Raw genomic sequence first — 24,225 nt, forward strand, 5'->3', positions numbered from 1 at the left:
CGCAGGCATTTTTTATTTATTTGGATTAACAAAAAGATGTTTTCTGACATCATCATACAGATCAGACAAAAAAAGGATGCAGTTTTGGCAAAGTTCCCTATCTTGCAAAGAAAGTTTAGCGATTTCACACTAATTTTTAAAATTTTTAACCCTCCTGATATGAGCTACCACATGGGATTTTAAAAGTAACAGTCTTAAAAGCAAAAAATTAAAACAGATTTGGAATAAAACAACAATATAAAGAGTGAATACATAAAAAAAGAATCTGACATTGAAAATCATGCACAAGGAACAGGAGAGCATCAAGCAACAAACATCGGCAATCATTTTGAACAGTCATGTTTATGGTTGACATATTTTCACCTGCTTATTCTGCACAACAGGTCAAAAACTGTCAACAAAGAATTGAAATGGGTGTTTCAAACTCCTTCAGTTGATATTGTTGTTCAGTCTACGTTATAGGGAAACAAAACCGGCTGTGAAGCGACAGAAATGGCATTTTTTGATGGCAGATAAGAACAGAATAAGGTCACTGAAGGAGGATTTTTCAGTGTGAGCAGGTAGATGTTTATTTGGCATGTGTGTGTGTCTCATAGCTAGCTCATGTGATGACGTTTGGCCCACCGCGGCCAGTTCTCTCGTGAATGTTAGAGATCTTCAGGGCGATGGCAATAAGCGGACCGAGCACCACCTGTTCATAGGATGAAATGAAAACAAGATCAGTGAACACAGATGATGATGCTGACAAAAACTCCAACTGAATGTCACCTATTTGTTTTACTTCTCTTGCATGTGTGTATTACTTTATGTACTTGTTTGTAATTTTTATTGTTTAAATAAGTGAGAAAATAAATTGAATTGCTTTATTCACATCTTTTTTAGCCTTTAACATGAACTGCAATGCTTAACCAGAATCTTCTAATTTCTGTCTGTAATTTCTTAAAAATCAGGTAGGCTTGCCGGATTTCTCGGAATATAAGTCGCACTGGAATATAAGTTGGACCTTTGTGAGAAATGTATTCAAAAAAATACGGGAACAAGAACAAACGATTCATAATAACAATTGAGTGTATGACATCAGCTGTATTTCGATTGTCTATGAAATTGTGCAAGATGAATTTTGTGAAAGTAAATTTGCCTAATGAAAAGACGACAATTTCATCAAAAAAAAAAAGTTTTTGCGCTTGGTGGATGTGGTTTTATCGAAATTGACATTTTCCAAAACTGCTTTTCCAGCTTTCAATTCAACATGAAGGCTTCAAAATATTCAAAAATTAAATGACTGATATTTTGGCTTTCTTATTATTTGAAATATGTCAATTAAAATTTTCATTGATTAGATATCTAATCTTTCAGACACATGAAATTAATAGGTTATTGTGGCTGTCGTTCTGTTAACAGTCCATTACATTTTATAATTCAAACAAACAAACAAAAAGTTTTGTTTAATTGTTTATCCACCTTGCAGATTACATTAATTTGAAGAAAAAATTGGGTGAAATACCATTTAAGAATATCCTGTAAAAGACCAAACATCCCAGTCATGGTGTGCTGCCAACCATTGTGACTCTAGCTTGATAACGCTAAATGTGTTGTGCCAGCATCAACCATATAAATAATCTGAGTTCTTTAACTTTCAAAAGACTACAAGTCAATTACAGTCACAACAACGCATTTATGATTATTGGTAAAGAAAAAAGATCATTTTGCTGCAATCAGTTTAGTTTTGAGGCAAAAGAACTTTTTTAATTTTAAAAGTTGAGATTTGGTTGAGTGTAGGTTGCGATTGTTCACATTCAGTCTTTATACCTGAGTCTCTCGATTGTGTCGCTCAATGTCTCTCTCAAAGCTCTCGGCATAAATACGGATGGTGGCGCCCATCCCTCCATCACTTCCGCTCATCCGAAACATCAATCTGGACGCATCTGTGAAAGTGATCTTCAGACCCTAAGGAAGCAGTACAAGACAAGAAGTGTGAAGCAGGTGCCCCTTTGTTTTTTCAATAACCTTTATCAGCAGCAGGAACATCAACAAATGTTTCCTTCACTAACTAACATCATTATTATTTATCACATTTTAAAATGACCAGTCACTTTTTTTGCAGTGTTGTCATGAAAAATGTCCACTAGATGTCGCTGTTAACAACTCCAATGTTGTGCCTGACTATTTTGTTGCAAGTCCTCATCATAAATAACAAAAAATTCTTCTAAATTGTAATTTCAAGCAGGTATTTTGAGTTAATTAAAATAGGAAAAAATGTTCCTTAATAGTTAAATATATGTGATCATATTTCTGGTTTAAACATAACGTTTAAAGATCCGATTGCCTTTTATTATGTAGGTTTTGCTGAAACCTAAGACTAAAAAAGAGATCAACTTTTAGTAGGGGGACACATTTCAGTTTCAAGGAAGAGCCATGAAACCTTCATTTGACTTAAATTGACATTACACAAATTAAAGCTTTAAAATACAGTAATTAACTATAACAGTGTTTTATTTATACCAATTTTAACTTATTTTACTTTTGAGAATAGCATGAATAAAATACAGCCTGTATCAAATAAGATCCTCCCGCTGCAGCAGATTCACCTGAAATAAAGTCAAACGTTTTATTTTTTATCACAATGACTTTGGTGAACCTTCCTCTTTTTTAATATCGAATGTAAATGTGATGTTGGTGAAGAATCAAATTTTAAAACTATATCTATGCCTCTAAATGCAATTCCATACTCTAAGAACTTGAACAGCAACTGGGACTGTTATTTTTTTACTTAGTTATATGACAAGTTAAAAATATAAACACAAATAACAAATTTAAACCAATGAACTAAAACAACAAACTCATTATTTATTCAAACTGAAAAATGATCCGTATTTGGCTCTAGACTCTATAGCTTTAGGTTGCAGACCATCACCCCAAGTTTAAGCTTTGTTTATGTTTTAGTTCTTTCCTCTCAGTAAGAGTCCAAGACAGAGAAGAGACAGAGATAATGAGAGGTGATCGTCTGTCAGTCTTTCTATCTTTGAGGATGCCAGATCATCTCTAACAATAGAGTGGGAGTTATCACCGGGCTGACTAATGCTTATTAAAACAGCAGTCAACGGAGCTCAGGGGTTGTGAGCATAGGATGTACATACCAGCTGTGGTTTAATAAAAAACATTTAATTACATTTAAATTAAAATTATAATCAAAATCACCACATCAGCAAAACAAAGAGGGCATGAGCTGGTTCTAAGTTTATCCACTGTCCTTTCTGCTGTGCAGACGATACCAGCAGGTTCAGTAGCTGGCAACAAAATGCTGGCATGCCACAGCTGTGCAAATCCCTCAAGCTTTTGTCCTGTGCATTTGTGTTTGGGTGTCTTGTTTGAGTCTGTGTGTCAACCTTTCTAACTTGCAATGGAGACGGCACAAGTGAGACGACAGCTGATATAATTCTGTCCTGGGAGGAATGTGTGCTACAATAACATTCACTATGGCAACTGGGCTTTACCATTTTAAAGTGATTCACTAATTAGCTGTGGACATGCTGTAGCCCTGGTGACAGAATGAAGGATTTTGCATGTCTCCCTGATGGTTACGGGGCAAACACAACAGCAAAACCTTTTTAAGGTTAATATAAAGATTTGGAGTTTTACATTATAAAAATGAGGATGAATGTCAGTCTGATGTCCTCTGAAGTCATGGTTACACCTCTGTGTTTTTGTGTGTACAGTTAGGCAGAAGCAAAGTCGCCCTGAGTTTCCATGAGGGGAGAACAGGAGGCAGCTGGATAAACTTCACAAAGAACAAGAGGGAGAAGAGGAGCAAAGATTGCACAAGCCGAGCCAGTTATCAGTGTTTGGAATGGACATGTGCCGTTTGACATGTGTGTGCCTCTGTGTGTTGTTGGCTTGAAATGGAAGATGGATGGTCACGTCCAAACATGGAGCTTCTCAGTGGGTGGTCTGGAGGGTAAGTGCATGAAACTGACGAACAAAGAGTAACTATGTCGGCAACACCTTCAAACAGATTTTGTTAAGGGTTTTACCTAAAAGTTATTTTCTATTGTCTGTACCATTTCCCTCTATTTATTCTAAAACATTTGGTTAATTTCATTGTTATAAAAATAGGGATAATATAAGTTTCCTTGGTGCATAATTTTAGATTGGGTAAAATATCAAACCACATAAAAAGCCCAGTTTGTACTTTAAAAGGCATAAAAATTGTTATATTAAAATATTCCTGTTTATATTTACAATTGATGAATATAGAGTGTCCAAAGGCTTTTAAGATCATCTGCTTTACAAATAAAATACAGGTGAATAACTGCTCTTGAAATCATATCAATTGTCCAGGGAGAGGCCATTAGATTTCTGTGTGAAGCACCCGTTCAGTCATTTACCACTAAGCACTTCAGATCCTTTTCACTCTAAAGTAAACAGGTCCGAATACAAACAAGACAAAATTACTGTCTAGTATCAAAAATACATTAGTCCTCTGCGAGTATAATAATCTTGAAAACTGTACTGGAGGTAACAATTAATTAACCACATTATTATTTTTTTTGCAACAAAACTGAACAAAAATAGGGGCATGCCCTTTTACTGAAAGCAATTCTCAGCACTACAAATGCCTCGCAGGGGTAATTTTAGGGTTTCTCCAATGAGGTTTGGTGGGGACAAAACAAACACTGTCTTTTAACTTGATCATGTAATTTGTTAATCTTTTTCTGTCTTGAGTAACATCACACACTATACTATTATTGTAGTTAACTGTTTTCAATAACCTGTTACATGACTAATGATTTTCAACGGAATATTCTACAGGAGTGATGGACCATGTCCCTTTTAGGATTATAAATGGATTTAAACAATCAAAGAAAACAGACCAAATCATATATAAAATACCAGTGGTGGGTAAAGATGGTCTTCAGTCCAGCTTTTTATGAAACAATAAGGTCAGTAACAACATCCTTTCTCTAATTTTCTCATGACATCCTGCACTTCCGGAGTTCCCCACACTGACCTGGTTCCGCGCCACTGTTCCATCCACGGGGTCAATATACTCAAAGTTTTCGGCCCTCTCCACGCTGTAAATGCGCTCCCCCACGGCAAACTTCTGACTGGTGAAGGCTTTGTCCGAAATAACAGTCTCCAGGTCCCTCATCAGGTAAAACGCTGCGCGTGGGTCCAAGCCTTCGTAGTCAAATCTGACCACCAGTGAACAAACACACACAAAAGTAGCAAATGAAAAGGTGAAGCTGACATCAGATGACAGGTGAGGTAGAGCAGCTTCAATCAGGGTGATGAAGGTCCGCTGACTTTCAGATGAAACAACCTTGTTACCTGCAGAAGTAGTTGCGTCCAAACTTTGCCCAGTGCTCTCTGACAAGTTGCTCCACACTTTGCTTCCTGGCTGCCATGATGGACAACCACATCAAAACCGACCACAACCCATCCTTCTCACGAATGTGATCGGAGCCTGGAGGAGAGAGATCGACATCCTAACTCTGTTCTCTTCACTTTAGTTTCAAAGTAAAAGTGCTTTATCTGGCATTGAGGTTTCTTTTGACTCTTTTAGCTTCTACCAGTACATAAGCAGTGTTCTGTGATAAAAAACAAAAACACACCCTATCTGCTGTCTGTTCAACACAGACTCAGAAGCAGATTGTGCCTCTACGGCCTTTGAAAAGAGGCCATCAGTCTGTGTCCAGTTCCAGCAGCACAGTGAAGGTGTCTATTAAGGTTAAGAATGTTTCAGCAGTGTTTCCATGTGACACCCGGGAGTGGAAAATGAAGTCAAGTTTCCCTGTTAGCATGCTCACCATCTCTTTCTCTTTGGGATCACTTTTTTTTCTTTTTTTTAAACCCACACAATGAAATTATTCTCCTAAAATGTGAAAAAAGTTGCAATGGCCTACAGATTGTCACCTTTCCAGAAACAGGAAAACAGTCAGTGTTAATTCTAAAGCCCCTTATGTTTGAATTTGTCAAGTTTCAAAGATAAAGTTTAATAGCCATGATAATTATCTGATCCTTTCTTTCTCTTTCGGCTTTTCCCATCAGGGGTCGCCACAGCGAATCATCGTTTTCCACCTCACTCTGTCATGGACATCTTCTACCCTAACATTAGCCAACTTCATGTCCTCTGTTAAGACATGATAATTATCTGATAAGTTAGGAAAAAAATAATAATAATATAATAAGATAATGATAATTATCTGATAAGTTAGGAAAAAATATATCACTTTATGATCATTGTGGCTTAAATAACATGGTAAATGTTTGCATTTCTGTATGTGGAATGAAACAGGAAGGAATCTAAATGTAAAGTTAAGGGAAAAATTTCAAAAGCTGTGCACGAAGATGTAAATTTCAATGAGTAAAACTAAACAATGATTTATAACACTTATTTACTTGTTCTTATTTACGTATTCGTTTCCACATAAATATTCAATGGATCTGCAAAAAGAGCATAACTATAGTCAGGTTAGAGCAGTTTATTTCTCAGTAGCGTTCTGTGGGATTTTGGCTTCTCGGCGCCAGCGGGTACTTCTTATTTGGAATGCCACGGGGGAAGAGTCACTCAGTCCAGTTCTCATATACAGTCAATGGTTGATCCTCAGGATCAAGGGGTTGGATTAGGGGGTTAAACCACCAAATGATTCCTTAGACTTATGACTGCAGCTCATTGCTCCCCCAGGGGACGCAGAGAACCAATTACACACATCCAGGTGTATGACAACTAATACGACTTTAACCCCTTGAATCCTATTGATAGCAACATGCATCAAACCCCTTCACTCCAAAATTACCTTAATTTAGCATCTACTTGAAAGCAAAAGAATAAGTGCTTTCTTTTCATAGCTGGAAACAAATTCAGTCTTCTAGAGATTAAATGTCGTTTTCTTGTGTTGCTTGCACATCTATACATTTGTTCAGTTAATTAAAAATTAAAGAAAATCAAATAGATATCATCGTAACCCATTATTATGAAGCAGGAGCAAAATAAAATGGCCTGATCTTGTTATAATCCTTTCTTTTCTTCATAATTTCCACTCATTCGTTGCTTTTTGTTTCTCTGAACATTGAATATCTTAAAATAGTATGATGCCCTGAAGGCCATGTCACTCTCACCCTCGTGCACAAGCAAGCAAATTCATCTTTTTTAAAGATTCCTATTCCTTTTCCTCTTTTACTGAATGGACCTCCATATACGTGGAATGCACGGTGAAGGCAAAACAGTCTGAGCAAAACACTGAAGGTTAAACCGTGTAGCTGAACTACTTCTGTCAATGCTTTATGTGCCGTTAAAGAGCGGGGCTAGTGATTTACTCCACTAGGCTTCCCCTTAGCTTTTTGCCTTACAAGGATAGACAGAAAGTGAGCTTCCATGTTCCTCTGGGCTTTCCAAGTCTCTGCTCTTTCTCCATTTCTCATGAAGGTCAACATGTATCAATTTTTCAGCTTTTTTTGTCTTCTGTTAATGTTTCTTTTCACTTATGCTAAGTTATGCTGCCGTTTGAAAATGTGATCAAAATCCAAAAACTGAAAAACAACTTTTCCAATCAGGTTTATTGCGACAATAAAGAATGTTGCAACAGAAGTTTAAATAAAATGATGCACATGGAGAGCAAATGTTATATAATCTGTAGATATATTCCTATTGCAGAACAATAATATTGCCACTTGTGGCTTGTCAGTATGTTGCAAAAGTTCAGTGTCCTTTTATAGCAGAAGAATGGGGATTATTTACACATCCAGCAGGGTCACGACCCTCTCATCTATTAGACGGCTCCTGCCAGAGCTGCACGCATTTGGGACACACTGTTTCAGTTTTACTCTTGAGACAGACTGAAAGCAAGTTAAATTTGTGACGTGTGGCTGACGTCTGAGCAGTGGTCGCAACAGAATAGGTTTTTTGTTGTAGCGTAATTGTTCCGCAACAGCATGGACATGTTCGAATTCTGGATTTAGCGATGCATAAAAAAGTGAATTGATACAAAGGGGCCAACGTTAGTGGGGGTGTATTTCCACTGGGTGCACAATGACAGCTCCAGCAGCAGCTGGCTAGCATAGCCCTACAGCTACAGCCTTTTTTAAGGCACATCCACAACAGTTGCTGCAGAGGGGAGGGGAGTTTTCAGACGCAGCTGCTCAAATTTTCCAAGTAATTCCAACCATTTGAATCTACAAATTTACCTTAATTTTGATTATAATTGCTCTTACAATTGCTTTCATTTATGGATGTCTGCACAAATCTGTCATTTTGAGCATCGTGACGAAATGGTGTGTGTGCATCCTACCTGTCCCGAAGCTCTCCTCCCCACAGAGGGAACAGCGGCCAGAATCCATCAGATTTCCAAAGTACCTCCAGCCTGCAGGAGTCTCATACAAAGCCAGTTTCATGGCTTTCGCTACCCTGCATGCATGCAGAGAAGAGGCATAAGAGAGACAAAAATAAATGTACTTTTGATCACTTTTTTTTTCTTTCAGTAAATAGCATTAGAATTTTATTAGTCGGTATAAAAAAAAGCTTTTCCTCTGACCTTTAAAGTAAAGAAAACCAAATGTTCCGTGACAGGCATGATCTGCCAGCAGCTCATCCAATAACTTAATAAGGTAAAAGGCAACAGGAGGAACACGAGCCAACCACTTAGTAGATGTTCATGAAGAAGGTGAGTCATGTAGGAGATAAAAAAGAAGGAGTCTCCTGGTGTGTGCATGTAAAATGTGTTTAAAGTGAACTGTTGGAAACATTGAAACCGCAGTAATGTGACTTCTGCCTTTCTTCTGGCTGCACAGAGCAGATTTTTCAGATTTTTGTTTTACGACTCCCAAGTGTTTCACTTCTTCCCCGCTGCCTTGGCAGCAAACTTTCCAGACCAGCAGCTGTTCTCTTAAAGCAAACATAGTAAAAAGTGCTCACAGCAACATTGCATGTGGCTGGTTTAACACTAAACAATGAGCTGGTGAGCATACAGAGATGCATTTTTCATTTCATTGTAATGGGGATCATCTCACCTGAAACTTTAGCCCTTTTTTGCACTTTTTTGTACGTCTAGGAAATACATTGAAATTCAATAAAATTACAAAAATCTTTACCAAAAATTTTCTAGCAGCTAATATGCGGTCAATTGGATAAAAGTGTGATTTACTTTGTGGTCTTTTTAAACAGAAATTGCATTACCGGACACACAGGACTGTGGGGAAAATCCATTGGGAGAAGTTTGTAAAACATATGGTCAAAAGTCTTGTTTTGACAGTAAACTCTGTTTCAAGATCTGAGATTGTGTGCATATTTTTTTTACATTTTGCAACCTCTGGTAACCCCAATTTGGCGCTCTTTTTCTTTTCTTCGTTTTTTTAAATTATATTTTACTGAGGTAAGCCATGCTCTCATGGGGATGTGGGTTAACTTTGATGCGTTTCGTGAAACAACCAGGAAGAACATATTTAAGTAGGAGGGGATAAAAAAACGTTTTAGTGTTCACAATTTAAAACTTTGCCTTCACTCTTAGAGCTGAAGACATGTGGATCATCTAAAAAAATTAGAGAAAAATCAAACAGACTTGGATTATTAAAGAACTCAAAGTGGAAACAATAGGACGTTGTTCTTTTAAATAGTACTTTACGTGGGGTTGGGTGTTTTCCGACTGTCAAGCATCGAAAGTCAAAAATAAACTTTAAACATTCACTTGAAAAGAATTTGTTTTCATGTAATCTTTTAAAACTGGTTTTACTTTGGGTTTCTGTAACAAAAACTGGTAATGGATTCCACATTGTTATGACTCTTTTGTACGGATCTAGAATGCATTTGATCAGGATTTTTGTTTATGACCACAGAAATCCTGCTGGGCACCACAACTATGTTAATCTCCTACATAACTAATTTCAGAATACTAAAAGGTTAAATACCAGCCTCATGTCTACTCTGAGCCATGAGAGTCTTCCATGCATGTTTTCCATACTCACGCCAGGTGGAAATGCCAAAGCAACCCTTACAACTTGAAGCTATTCAGAGTTTGGAAATGGCCACCCAACCGAACAGGTGAGCAGCAATCAAGGTGACTTAAAAATACTTTTTTCCAACTTTTCTAATTTACTTTCACAATCCGTTGTTGTTTAGACAGAAGTGTGTAGATTGACACATTGTATTTAGATTATGCAAAATTCAAATGAGCACTGCAATTGGTCAGAACATAGGGTAAATTGTTTATAAATATAGACAGAAGTCCCTGAGGGACTCCACACTGTAAACAATTTAGAAAAAAAACTCCCATAAAAGAAACAGAAGATCATCAGATAAAGCTCTATTTAGAGGTGGATACCTGATGAATTACATCAACTTATTTCATAATAACCAATGAGAAAATACTATAAAAAGTCAAATAAAGCTGTTCCAATCACTATTTTATTATCTGCACATACCAACCATTTGACATCCAAATTACCGATAACTTAAACTAAACTTCCCCATTTAATTTTCTGATTTTTTTATACTTAGTTAAGAAAAATGTGGACAACTATCACCTCTATAAATGTTGCTGATAATGTTTTAAAGGCCCTGAAAATTGTTTAAGCATAATTTCAGGATTATTTGCCCAGAAATAGATGGAACAAACCCTCTACTAGTCAAACTGTGTGAAGAGCTCGGTTCTGTCTAATTTCCTTCTATCTCAGAACATCATCAACACCACTGCAAAGATCTATACAAAAAGTAAACACGCTTTCCTGCGTTGATTTCTACCCATTTTCAAGCCAACAGAACCCACGTGTGGACATGTCAGTCTGTGGGAAACCGCAGTGACATGTCTGCGCATGCGGGTGGTTCCAGGAGCTTCTTTTTACACGTTCTCATAATCATCAGTTAGATAAATAAACTCCACAGTGCCCTACACAGTTGTTTACAAGATGATGGGATGAATGGCCAAATAAGGATAAACCAAGTTTATCTATCCATCTCCTGGGATGCAAGCGCTGAAACGGAAGGCCAGGCATTCTTGAAAGTAAAACACACTCAGTCCCTCCAAAAAGAGTACGGCGTTTTTGATGTTGGGTCTCCAATCAAGAAAAGCACCAACTAAAACCACAACAGGATTGATGAAGCACAAACCAAGAAGGGAAGTGTGTTATCCTTAAGTTTAACAAAGTTGAAAGACAGTTTAGGCAGCAGCTGAATGGTTTGTTTTCTCAATTAATAATCACAACCACATAAAATCATATTAAGATTACAGCAAAAATACAGCCAAACTGTGTTTTCCTTAATTGCGAAAATTTGGAACAGTTGTATATATTTGTGGTTGTAATCTTTTACTAAACCTCTGATCATTTGACTCAACAGTTGGCAATGTTAACATTACATACTGAACACAAATTAAAGAAACAAAGTCAACAAGTTGTTAAAATTTGTACAGAAATGTTTGAAATGAAAGAAAAGGTAACGTGTATTTAAAACAGGATCCTTAAAGTATTAAAAAGGCTCCTCACAAAACTACTATTTCATATAATTAATCACTTTTACTGGAGTTTTGCTATTTTTGAACTTTTTTCTGCCGGTGAAAGAGCAAACAAGCTTTACACATACATATGTGACTTGGGAAAAAGTATCACCTTTCATTTTTGCATAATTTTTATGATTGCAAAATAAAAAAATAAAAAAGAGGAAATCTTTTTACTTAGGTACTTCCCATCATCCTCAATGCCATTAGTGCACTAACACACAACTCGCTTTTCAAGATGCAAGAAAGAACCCCTTTGTGGGAAAAACCCACAAAGATACTTTTAATAAAAAAAATAAGAAGCTACATGTCTTACAGCACCTTTTTTTCTAAACAAATCTAATTTGATGCTTCTCATACCAAGCTCCAGTATGTTTCTGTTTTTGTAAAAATATCACCAAATGTTTTGTTATACTTTCTATATTTTAACATGTTTTTACATTTTAATTTGTGTTTTGCCAGGTTTTTAACACAACACTATTTGACTCAGTTTAATTAAATCATTATCTCTCCTTTTCATTTATTTTTAAGGCTTGTTTGATGGCTAAACTTTTAATGTGTGGTATCATATTTTTGAAAGGTCTGTTTAAATCAATTTAATTATTATTGTTATTTATTTATTATATATATATATATATATATATATATATATATATATATATATATATATATATATATATATATATATATATATATATATATATTATATATATTATTATTGTTACTGTTGATTTGCAGAAACATTTGCCTCAAAGTCAAAGAGTCTTAAAAAAAACGCAATGATCGTCAAGCCTGGGATTCGAACCCCACTGACTGACAAATTGGAATCTGCAGCTCCTGGGCTACTTTCCGTGTGGATTTTCAACCTTGTAACAGCACTTCTACTTGAATAGGTGTTTTTTCTACCTCCGGTCAAATGTAATCTAACGATCTTTAAGTCCATAAGAGAATTTAAAAGAAACTATTGACTATTTATGGGGCAACAGTGGCTCAGGTGGTTGAGCGGGTCGTCCAATGATCGAAGGGTTGGCGGTTCGATCCCCGCTCCCACCAGCCAAAATGTCGTTGTGTCCTTGGGCAAGACACTTCACCCTCCTTGCCTCCAGTGTGGCTCCACTGGTGTGTGAATGTGTATGAATGATCCCGGTGATGGTCAGAGGGGCCATAGGCGCGAAATGGCAGCCACGCCTCTGTCAGTCTGCCCCAGGGCAGCTGTGGCTACAACCATAGCTTACCATCACCAAGTATGAATGAGGAGTGAATGAATAATGGACACAATGTAAGCGCTTTGGGTGTCTTGAAAAGCGCAGATAAATCCAATCCATTATTATTATTATTACTATTTACCAAAGAAATGGTTCAACCATTTTTTTTTAATCCAAAATAGTTATTCAGATATTCAGATATGAGGAGGTATCGTGGCATTATCAATACTAATACTGTATTTCCATTGTATAGCTGCTACTACTTTATTATTCACTATAGTTTTTTAATAAAATTTATGAAACATTTACATCAATGAAAACGGCTGAATATATTGGCTTATTGGTTTATGGTTTATTTCTTTCCTTACATTTATAGTGTGAGGAAATGACTGCCTTTGCGTTGTCTTTTCCCAAACACAGCGCAGTGGCCTTGCTTGTTGAAGATAGCTCAGTGTGGACTTAATAGCTATTCAGTCTAAAAGTGTTGCGCTTTATTAAAGCTTGACTGCAAACATTTATGGCCAAAACACAAACTAAATATCAGATATATTTTCTCTGAGGGCTTTCTTTAGGATCTGTTTTAGAAGTTGCAATTCTGCCATTTTTAATTAGTCTATGATCACTTAAAGGATTTCACAGGAAACATGCACTTGCAGATTTAACTATGAGCTTGCTTGGCTTGTTTTTTTTTACAAGTATTTCAGAAGTAGACAGGATAACAGCATTAAGTGTTTTTTTTTCTTTTTGTCAGTTTTTCATTTTAATTAGTGAGAAAAATAAATGTATTTTGTACGTCTTTGCTTTTGTTTGTTTTTTTGCTAAATAAAAGCTTTCAAAACAGCGTTTGATTGGTTAAACTGTAAAAATAAAATTGACATACTCTACTTTTGTATTAGCAGTAGTTTCATGAATATAAATAAAGGTAGGCAAACTACCAAAATAAAATAAAGTTACATTAAATCAAACTTTCTCCTTGTTGTTTTTTCCTTCCGAGCAGATTTTTGAACTCTTTCTTCATCCAGATAACCTCCATCTTTGGTTCCGTTGGAGGACAAGCAGATGTTTCCTTTCCCAACACCCCTCATGCACACAAACACACACACTCATGTTCATTTTTCCCTCATGTCACCAACACTTCCCTAATATGCGTTCACAGAGGCTACAAACTTGATAGATCTTTTTTTATAAAGAATCAAATTCTAACCTGACAATCTCAACACATATGTGTTGTGTTTTTACCACAATAAATCAAACAGTTACACACATTACTGTACAGTCTCCAATAGCTGTTATCAGGACTTTAATGTGCCTGATGATTCACAAACACACAACCGGGAGGAGTATTAGTCTAAACTGGAAGCCACAAATTCTCCTAAAAAGGAGTCCGCTTGGACAGACTCCAGGTTTTGACAGCACTTTGCTGGCTATACTTCAACACTTTCTGGAGTTCGTCAGAGACATACAGACATATACATCAGTGTTGCAGTAGATAATTGAGTGGCTGTTGTGTGGCTGATGGCTGAGCATTGAGACCTCCAGCAGTGGCGATGCTTATGGATACTTATGAGTGCAGAGGAGGCAGACATACTGAACTTCGTGGCAGATTTAATGTCCTCGGGCATGCTGATGATTTAGGTGTAGGAACATCATCTTACACAACATAACTTGTTTACAAAGCTGTTGGACAGCCTCGAGCACTGTAAGTATAGGGACTGTAGGAGGGATCATTGTACTTCTGCTCTTCCTAGATTTCAAAAGATAATTTTATGTTATTTGCTGTAAGTGTGCTCACATCAACATAAAAGATCAGCAAGATAAATACAAAAGCTAATTCTAAGTCATTTTTGTTACACTACATTTAAGTATGTGTGCTGCTTGATAGCCCTCTTAGTGGGACATGTGACACTTTGTCAGTGATTGTGTGTGTGTGCTTGTGTGTGTTTGGGAGGTGCGGTTGTGTGGAAGATACAGTGAAGCTGACCAAAGAAAAAGAGATGGTGAAAGCAAGCAGCTCCTTCAGTTTGATCATTGCAGTTATCATGAGACTGCCTCGGGACAGGATCAGTGCTACAACACAACAGTGTGTGTCTGTGTGTCTACAGCTCCTCTGTCTACAAAATGAAAGCAGGACCTCTGCAAGGCAAGACCGCACTTCACATGCTTAGAAAGTTAAAGAGGCTATATCAGGTTATTTTTTGATGATACAGTAAACCAAAAATCTTTTTATTTGATCAGCTCCTCGTGCATCTTCCCTATGCACCCCAAGCAGTTCCAGTAAATCTCCTGTCCTTGTATAGACCAGGCTTCTTCTGATTGGTTGATTTGACTATTAAGACAACTTTGTGTCTCTCATGATCCCTGCTGTCTTTAAATTGGCTTACTATTAGGAATATATATATATATATATATATATATATATATATATATATATATATATATATATATATATATATATATATATATATATATATATATATATATATATATATATATATATATATATATATACATATAATCCATATTTTGGAATGGAAACGGGCAAGGAGACTAAACTATAAATTGTCCTGGAGCTTCAAGAAAAAACAATCTAGTCTTTGTTTATCCTGCAAATATCTTCACATTAAAAAAAGGGCAACAGAACATAAAAAAAGTAAAACATGAGTTTCTGGAAATCTAGAAAACGGTTTAAAAAAAAGTAACTTTCTATCAAATCATATTTTGTACTTAGTTGTGTTCACAAACACAAAAGGAAACAAAAGCTCCAGTTTCTTATGTCCAGGAAAAACAAACTGCATCCACTGCTGCCCATTTTAAGTTCTGCATCTGTAAAGTGGTGTTAATAGCCAAAATTTGTTTGGACTTTACCAGGTGAATGCTGAGACAACCAAGCTTGTTAACTGTTGTACTACCCACCCCCCACCCCCTTGGCCAAAATACTCTGAATTCGGATAATGGCCATACAAAATGGCCTTCACAGGAAAGAAGTATAGTCAGAAAAATGTTTCAGTAAGGTATGTACTGTAGGTAAGAGGGAGGAAATATTCCAAAGTCTTATTTTGTAAAAGAAACCCATTCCTAACTTAATACCATTTTTATAGTAAATAAATAACATTTGCAAGATGACATATGGTGAAAAAAGCTAAAGAGCTGTCAAAATGTTCCTTTAAACCACAAATACAGAAAAGGAAAGGGAAGTTTTAAAACATACATTATCAGTATTCTAGGTCAACTTTCTCATTGTCCTTGCCATCACTTAAGGGGTGGGAGGTGTGAAAGGAGTGGGGGGCTAGGTACGGGGAGGGGGGCCCTATTTATTTATTTATTATTTTTTATTTTATTTTTAATTCGTCAATACTTGTTTTTATATTTTGTTGTGTTTTAATGTGAAGCACTTTGTGTTATATTTTTATATGAAAAGTGCTTTATAAATAAAGTTTGATTTGATTTGATTTGAACTAATAATCAAACCTTAAAAAGGAGTAGAATGTTTTTTCTATGGAGTTCTGAAAAAAGTATTGGGGCCCTCAGGCTTATCAATGAGTCAATATTTTGTTGTGAACAAACAGTAAAGCACATTCTGAAAAGATCAACCTGACCACAGTAAAACAAAGTGGTTACGGAGGGAAACTCTGGGGCTGTTTGCTTTGACGGTGGAAACCAGTGATGTTTGAAGACTGATTCAATCTAGTTTTAAGATGTTTCAGCCAAAATGTCTTTGTGGAAGCCAAAGCTTGGCCTTCCCCGAACCTTTTAATGGAAATATTCCAAATAAACCACCCAAACGTCACTTTAGAAGAAAGGTCTTGAATAAACACAAAACACAATCTGTGGTGGCACTGAAACAAGGAGAATTATGGGATGGAAACCAATACTATAGTGAGGTAGGTTCTGTGGAATTGTAAGATGCTACTACAATATAGCCAGATTCTGGCACTGCTTTTTGTGTTTATAGTTAAATTTTATTATTTTAACTCTATTGAACCATTTAAATTTCTTTCTTTTTATTTGCTGATATTAAAGTTCCTCTCCAATCGTCTTTTGATGCATTGTAAAAGGGTCCCCAGTTGTCTTTTAATTATATTTATGCTGTTTTTAGTCATGAAATCAAAAAACCTGGGTCATTTTCTAGGGCATAGTTTCTGCAGAGTAGCAGGCGTTTGTTAGATATGTTTCTCTGAGTTGTGGGGAGAAGCGTTGGCGCGAAGCAACTCTGGTCCCTCTTCCTCTCCTCTTTACTGAGAGTTCTGAGCAGGAAGCTTGTGACCCGCCCAGCATATTTTCTACATCACAAAGACGCTCTTTTTTCAAACAGCAGTTTTTCCTCTGCTCCTGATTCACAACCCCTTAAATAAAGGAATGATCACATGTTCAATTTAGAGCTGAATTTTCTTGATATATGTCCTCCATCATCAGAAAATGACACACAGAACAGGCGAAGGTACATTCAGCAAAAATATATCATGCTGTGGTTCAACAACAAAAGTATGCTTAACACAGCTTTAATGTGCAGCAACAGGACCAAGAGATTGCATTTTTGTTTTGGGACTAGTTCACTAGATAAAGCTGACAAACATTCATCCTGGACAAAAACCATTTGTGAACATGAGAGCAGATTGGTCACAGGTGAATCACACACAGATCCTTCCCAAATAGAAGCTGAACATTTAAACCCTGTTCACACAGATGCGTCTCAGAATCTTTGAGTGTTGAGTTGGGTACAGCACTGATTTGACTCTTTTAAATGAGAACATCTTCTCCAGAGACGGCGTGAGGTGACTGCTGTGGAAAAAGGGCCACACATTCACAACATTCTCAGAGACACGGCTCAAAAGGCAACGGTTTTAAAATTACGATGCTTGAGGGAGTTACACAAACCATACAGTATGTACTACATGTCCTGCACTCTTTTTCGCCAGGATAAATAAAGTTTATATCAAATTTTAAATAAATACAGGAATGAGATCAAATCACGACTGAACTCCTAGTATTGGAGAAATGATTCTGACTGGAAAGATCTTTAACTGTATTGGTTTATTTGCTTCTGTACGACCCTGATGTTAAAAAAATTGGATAAAGTTGGAGTATTTTGCCATTTGGGATTTTGTGTTTTTTGGTAACTTTTGAAGTTGCCCTTTACCCTGACATTCCCGCTTTGCACATTCATATTCTTTTGTGTGTTTCTCTTGTTTATCCTGGTCAGATCTACCTTCTGTGTGGTTCTGTTTATGTTTTCATAGCTGCTCTTTGGCAGTAATTATCATCCACAGCAAACATACTCAGTTTGCTTCATTCTCTGCCAAATCTTCCCTGTTTTCCTGTGTCTTAGCTTGTTTTGGTAAAAAAAAGAATAATCAACATAGCAATAAAGAACAAGTGGAAAATGTATATAAAAGAAAGTGACAAAAAATGTTGAGTATTAGAAAATACATCTTATATGTCTAAAAAAATAGAGAGCATGTGCTTAAAAGACGTCAACTATGAAGACTTTACTGACCAAAGAGCTCTCCATGGTAAAAAGAAAAAGTGCATATTCCCAAATACACACAAAGATAATATTCACTTGGAAATTTAGCAATATCCCCTTATGGCAGAGACTTTGTTTTATTAAAAAACATGATTTAAATTGGCATATTCTTTTCCCATAAGTTATGTATGACATAAATGAGCAGAACACTGTTGAGGCCTGCTGGGTGGAGTGCCGTGCAGGGATCTCTCCAGCTGGAACAATGTCAATGGAGAGGATTTTATAGCTGTGAGTACACGCTCAGCAGTCTTTGCTTGGCTCTCATCTTACATAACGGATAATATATTTATAGTTAGTGAGTAAATTTGTGTGGGTGCACATGAGGAGGGGCATTTAAGTGATCTCAAGGCGGGTGTGGTCCTCCTCCGGAGAATCTACTCAGCAGGGGTCAGTGAAAAATGTCCTGGTGGGAGTGACATGACTCTCTAGATCTAGTGATTGTGTACTTGTGTGTGGGGGTTTTCTTCTACCTGTCGAGGGCACAGCTGGTGGCCATACTCCTTGCAAAGCCTCTGACGCCATGCTGTTTGAAGTACGGGATGGTGGAGAGGTTAGCAGCCATGATGGCAACCGAGTCTGACGGATTCACAAAGAAGCCGTTTTCTCCCAGGATCATGTAGCGGTCCTGACAGCAAAAGCAGAGTTCAAGTCTCATTTAGACAGTTACACCTTGTAGCAAAGAAAAAGAATAAATAATCATAATACATGTCCCTGAACATCTTAGTCAACGTTTTTTGTCAACAAATTCAGTGAAAACATCAAAACAGTTATTTGAATTGCTCACTGCTTTAAATCCCAGTTCTGCTTTGGTGTAGATAACAGTCTGTAGTGTGTTTTGAGTCAAACCATCATCTTCCAGTCCAGCTGTAACCAATGCTCACATGCCTGAATTAGTATATCATTTTAAAAATCAAAGCTGCGGCTAGATGGCTCAGTTGGCTGCATGTAGGACTAGTACATAGGGAGTCAGGAGTGACGAGCTTCATCCAGTGTGGGTCGTTGGGCAAGACCCTTCGCACAACTGCCAACTACGCAGGCGCAACAAGGCCCAAGTCTGAGTCCTCCCCGTGCCGGTCCCCCAGTCCAGATAAAAGTCATGGTGGTGTCAGAAAGTACATCTAAATCTCTGCCAAACCACCTGTGCAAATCATTGAAAGCTGAACCACTTTGGCGACCCCAGAAGGGATATGCTGAAAGAGGAACAACTTTAAAAATCGCAGCTCATCTTTTGTTCCTAAAAGCAAATGATTCTTGCCAGAAATCCTGAGTCCCATCACGGTCAGTGTTACGAGTTGTTGTGAGGTCACTTGGTCTGAATGAGACCAAAAAACCACAATGACGGTGAGATTCAGATCGCTGATGCTGAGATAACTCACAACAGCTGGGGCGTGTGCAAGTGTGTATGGAAATGTCTACTGAATGACTCAACAAGAAAAGTTATCAGATTGTTGGATCACCATGTTCAATCCGGGGTTTAGCTCTGACAGGTTTTTGTCAGCATAAACAAAGAAAAAAACAAATACAAATAAACAATGTATTATAGGGGAGGAGATAGTCTTCGGTTCAGCTTGTATCCACCCAAAAACCTTAGCTGGTTTCCACTGAACCGGAAAATATATTTCCAAATTGAAAAAGGATGTAGTCATCATTGGCTCCTTTCATAACCATTATTTCATTTTAGTTTTAAAAAGGGAAAATAGTCATCGATAAGGAATACAAGGATGTTCTCGCTAACGCCTGTATTTTATTTAAAAAGAACTATGCTACATTTGATAAGAACATTCAAATGTTTTTTTTATTATTTTAAGAGGGAGTTTGACCAAAACTATTTCATCATCAACTTTTGTTATGATTTATTACCCAAAAATTGAGACATATTGTGTTTGTCTGTGTAGTAACATGTCATTTTGTTCTCATGTAAACCCTAAATGAGTAAGGGTTTTTAAAAAGTTGCAATTAAGTAAGTATGTCATAAGAAGTGATACATTTACCATAAAACAGCTTTCCTCAAACAAAGAGGTGGTAGATTGTACAATGTGAGTTTCAAATTGAAAGCATCTGTTCATAAGAAGAAAGTAAAAAAAGTGCAAGACATGTTGTATTCTAATTCAAATTGATTGTCACATCCATATACACATAGTACAATATAAAATGAAATGCACGACTGTCCAATAGAGTACAAGGCCTAAATATTAGAGTAGTAAAAGTGTCCATGTGGTACAAAGTGTTAAAAGTGTATAAAATATAGATGTGCTTAGATTAGAGTTTGAACTTGAAGGTTTAAAAAAGTGCAAAGCGTTTTATATTTGTTCTGTCCATTATTTCTGTGACTTAATATTGCATAGTTGTCTTTTAAAAATCCTTAGCTCAAAAAAAATCAACTCAAAATAATAATATTATGACATATTGTGACTATGTTTGCTAATAAATCCAGTTTGGACCTGGAGAAGCCTCTGACTGAAGACACTTCCTAAAACGTGTGGAAGTGTACATGTTTTCTGTTACATTGATCCACTTTTGCAAACATTTAAAGTCTTCTACTGACTAAAATCTCAGAATACTACAGACTCAGCAACACATCTGTCAGTGTAAAAGTGATGGTTTTTGAAAGGGGATTTATGGGATGTATAAAAAACTCACCCCATCTGCATCAAATGCAGCCCCAAAGCCAAAGTCCCCTCCTTTCATGGCTTCTACCAGAGATGTGGCGTAGGTCAGGTTGGGCTCAGGAGGTCGTCCGCCGAAGTCCTCCAAAGGGACACAGTTGACTGCAGAGTTAGCAGGAGCTCCGAGTTCATCACACAGGATCCTACGCACGTAGGGACCCATCACTGTATTAAGAGGGAGGACAGGGGGGGAAAAAACATTTCACTTGCTGTGACAACATCTTGGAGATGATTTTAGAGTTATGTCCACCTCCATTCATTGCATCGATGTGTATCTTCAGCTGGTCAGGTCCTGTAAGGAGACTTTTTATGGCTGAAAAGTCGAAGATGCTTCGGAGCAGCTGGAGATACACTTCAACTGAGTCTACAATTTCAACTGGAAACACAGAACAAAGTCACTGTTAGGTGAAAACAAAGAAAAAATGTGTTTGTCTATATTTTCTGGAAATACTCAATAGAAAATCCTTTTTGACATAACATTTATGATGCACACAAGTGTTGACTGGACAACCTCTGTACCTCTGAAAGGTTTGAACTTGTTCTCAAGATCAAACTCCTGTCTCCCCAGCCTTGAGAGGTCAATCCGCAAATCAGGGCAGATGGCATACTCCTCCAATGTCCGGCTCACCTGAGAGATGCGTTCCATCACTGTATCTGAGGACGGACCTGCAAGAAGACATCCACAAACTCATCAAATTTTCTGATTAAACCGCGTCAGCAATCTACATTTGACTTCTAAATAGCAAATCTTTTGCTGCCCTCACCTCCATTAGCCACATTGAACTTGATCCCAAAGTTTCCACCAGGTCCACCGGAGTTGTGACTTGCGGTGAGGATGATGCCGCCGATCGCCTTGATCTTCCTGATGATGCAGGAAACAGCGGGGGTGGATAGTAGGCTGTTGTGACCGATTACCAGACGACCGATCTGCGCGGCACAAATGTATGTGCAGTCAATCATTCTGGTGTTACACTAAATGAAAAGAAAAGCGTCACTTTCCCTACCCTGATAGTTGCATTCTAACACATCAAAGTTTCTTTAATGGACCAACTGCTACAAATAACAAATAGCAAAGGATCTAATTTAGAGGGAGTGGATGACAGAGCTGCCCTATTTATATTTTGCATCTACTTATAAGTGGGTAATAACACCAAGCTATAATTCCATACATAAATAACAAGTGTGCTCACCAGATAGGAATTAAAAAAGGTGAAATGCATGCATACACACTGAAACACGAGTTCAAGCTTGATGCATCATTAGTTTGTAAGTGTTTCCTTCTGGTCTATTGTCACTCAGCATGACTGGGGATCCCTGCATGCATGGACAGTTTGGAGAGGTGGTGCTCTGGTGTGGGGCTGCAGGAGGAGGAGGTGTGGCAAACATAGGCAGGAAAAACAGAGCAGGATGGATGGAAGTGCTGATAAGGTTGACATCAGAGACATTTGGCTGGGGCCAGCAGAAACTCAAAAAAAACACCCCACTAATTCTGTTCTTTCAGTTTTTTTTCTTTCACTCTGGAAATTATCCTTACTCCTCCTTACTCCTGTTAATCTGCAAGTTCAAATAAGTGTCGGTATTGCACTGCAATAAAGATATTTTTAGAAAAATCAACAGAAATGTGGCAGCATTATAGATTGGAAATTATCTAAGACTAAACAGAAACTTTATTAAACACTGGATGATATTTTCTAGTAATTTTCCTGAATAAATTAAGCTTGACAGCACAAAGCTGGTTGACGGAGGGGAACAGATGCATGGAAGTCCCTGAGGTCCCCTCTGCCTTTATTCTTACCCCGTTGGCAGCTGCCATCTGCACTATCACCTCGGTGGCAGCTCTGCTGAAGTAGCGGCCGTCGCTGCCCACCACCATGGTGCAGCCCTGCCGGTCCCGCAGGTCGATGGAGGACAGCAGGCTCTGGATGTAGTTCTGTAGGTAGTTCCTCTTCCCCTCGAACACAGCCGTCTTCCTTCGCAGGCCGCTGGTACCGGGCCGCTGGTCCTCAAAGGGGGACGTTTGGACCGTCACCACTGGGATGGGACTTAACTCCATCCTTGTTGTCAAGAGAAGATTAAACAAACTGCAAAGGAGTGCTGGTCCTGGACGAGGAGGGCAACTGGGCCAGCAGTCCCACACAGGGATGACAGGAATTTTGGGGAAAAACTGTCACTCATGAAAGAAAAAGCACATAGTCCAAAGCTGGCTGACTGAGTCAGGACTGACTGGATCTAACAGACACCAAAACGCCCCTCTGCTGTGAGGACAACTCCCTCTTTCCCTAAAACCAGCAAGAAGAAAAAAAAGAGGGTGGGACAAAGTATTCAACGCTTACAATCAGCTGAGCCTCCAGACCAAAATAGAAATCCCATTTGGCTGATGGGACAGGGGGAATTGTGTCAACCAGAAGGGAAACTGGACTCTGTTGGGCTCAATAAGAGAAAATATAATGCTGACTGTAGTTATAGTGGCAGCTGATGAAAAGAAGTTATTTGTTTATGAAAAAGTGCAAGAAGTACCAAAACAGACTGAGAAAACGCAAGAACTGAATAATTAGGCTATCTAATGCCTAGTTCTGTTTTTCATAGAATTTGTTGGTCTAAAAATATGGCATTATAAATTGTTGTCCTCCTATATTAAAGTTTTCCCTATATGAATATTATTTGGGCATAATTGTTTTGTTAAAAACGCCCTAAATTCCATAACTTACGAATTATAATGGTTGATCCTATCACAATTAGTCTTAAAAGTCTAAATTAAAGTTTACAAAAAGGTTTTCAAAAAACATATATAAAAACAATACTTCTAGATCACAGATTGCGTTTTAGTGATTCTTCTCTTTGTCATTACCGCCCCCTTGAGGCAGAAATAATAAAGTGCACATTGTGGAAAAAAGAAACGAACTGAATTTATGAAGTATTTTAATTCTGAAGAATAATAGAAAGAAAAAACACCTTCAGTTTTGGACAGTAAGCTTTACAGTTTTAACAAAAAAACATTCAACAACTTTTGATGCCTAAATTGTCATTTTATTTTTGATGCATTAAAGCTCATTTGTGTGGCGTTAGGAGCTCATTGCATCATAACGCCACACAGGTTTCTTATTTGTCAATTTTGCTCCAGTAATGATTGTTAGATAAACAAATTCGTCGCGTCAGAACCTCAAAGATCTGTCTGATAAACATTTCGAGATTTTATTTCAAATCTCTCCAAAAGCGAAGTGTTTTCAAGTTCTTTATTTCTTAATGATGGTTGAAAAGCAACAACAGATATTATCCACAAATGTAAATATATTACAGCCTGATCTAGTCACTTTTTTATTTACAGACACGGGTTTAAGTGTCAATGC

At 37.4% G+C, this 24,225-nt stretch overlaps 1 protein-coding gene across 1 annotated transcript; it reads right to left on the bottom strand.

The window, feature by feature from the left end:
• pgm5 (phosphoglucomutase 5) lies at positions 1 to 23,177 on the bottom strand. Its single transcript, XM_004072227.5, has 11 exons — positions 22,674 to 23,177; positions 21,643 to 21,805; positions 21,398 to 21,544; positions 21,129 to 21,254; positions 20,853 to 21,043; positions 18,683 to 18,837; positions 8,289 to 8,404; positions 5,329 to 5,464; positions 5,009 to 5,192; positions 1,810 to 1,947; positions 1 to 691 (listed from the first exon to the last, which is right to left on the bottom strand). Exons 1-11 carry the CDS (start codon positions 22,929 to 22,931, stop codon positions 602 to 604), a joined length of 1,704 nt encoding a protein of 567 aa, XP_004072275.1. The 5' UTR covers positions 22,932 to 23,177; the 3' UTR covers positions 1 to 601.
• Between the last annotated feature and the right edge of the window lie 1,048 nt (positions 23,178 to 24,225).

This window comes from Oryzias latipes, chromosome 9 (assembly GCF_053564925.1).
Source record: "Oryzias latipes strain Hd-rR chromosome 9, Olatipes_Hd-rR_3.1".
In the NCBI taxonomy this organism is placed as follows: Eukaryota; Metazoa; Chordata; class Actinopteri; order Beloniformes; family Adrianichthyidae; genus Oryzias; species Oryzias latipes.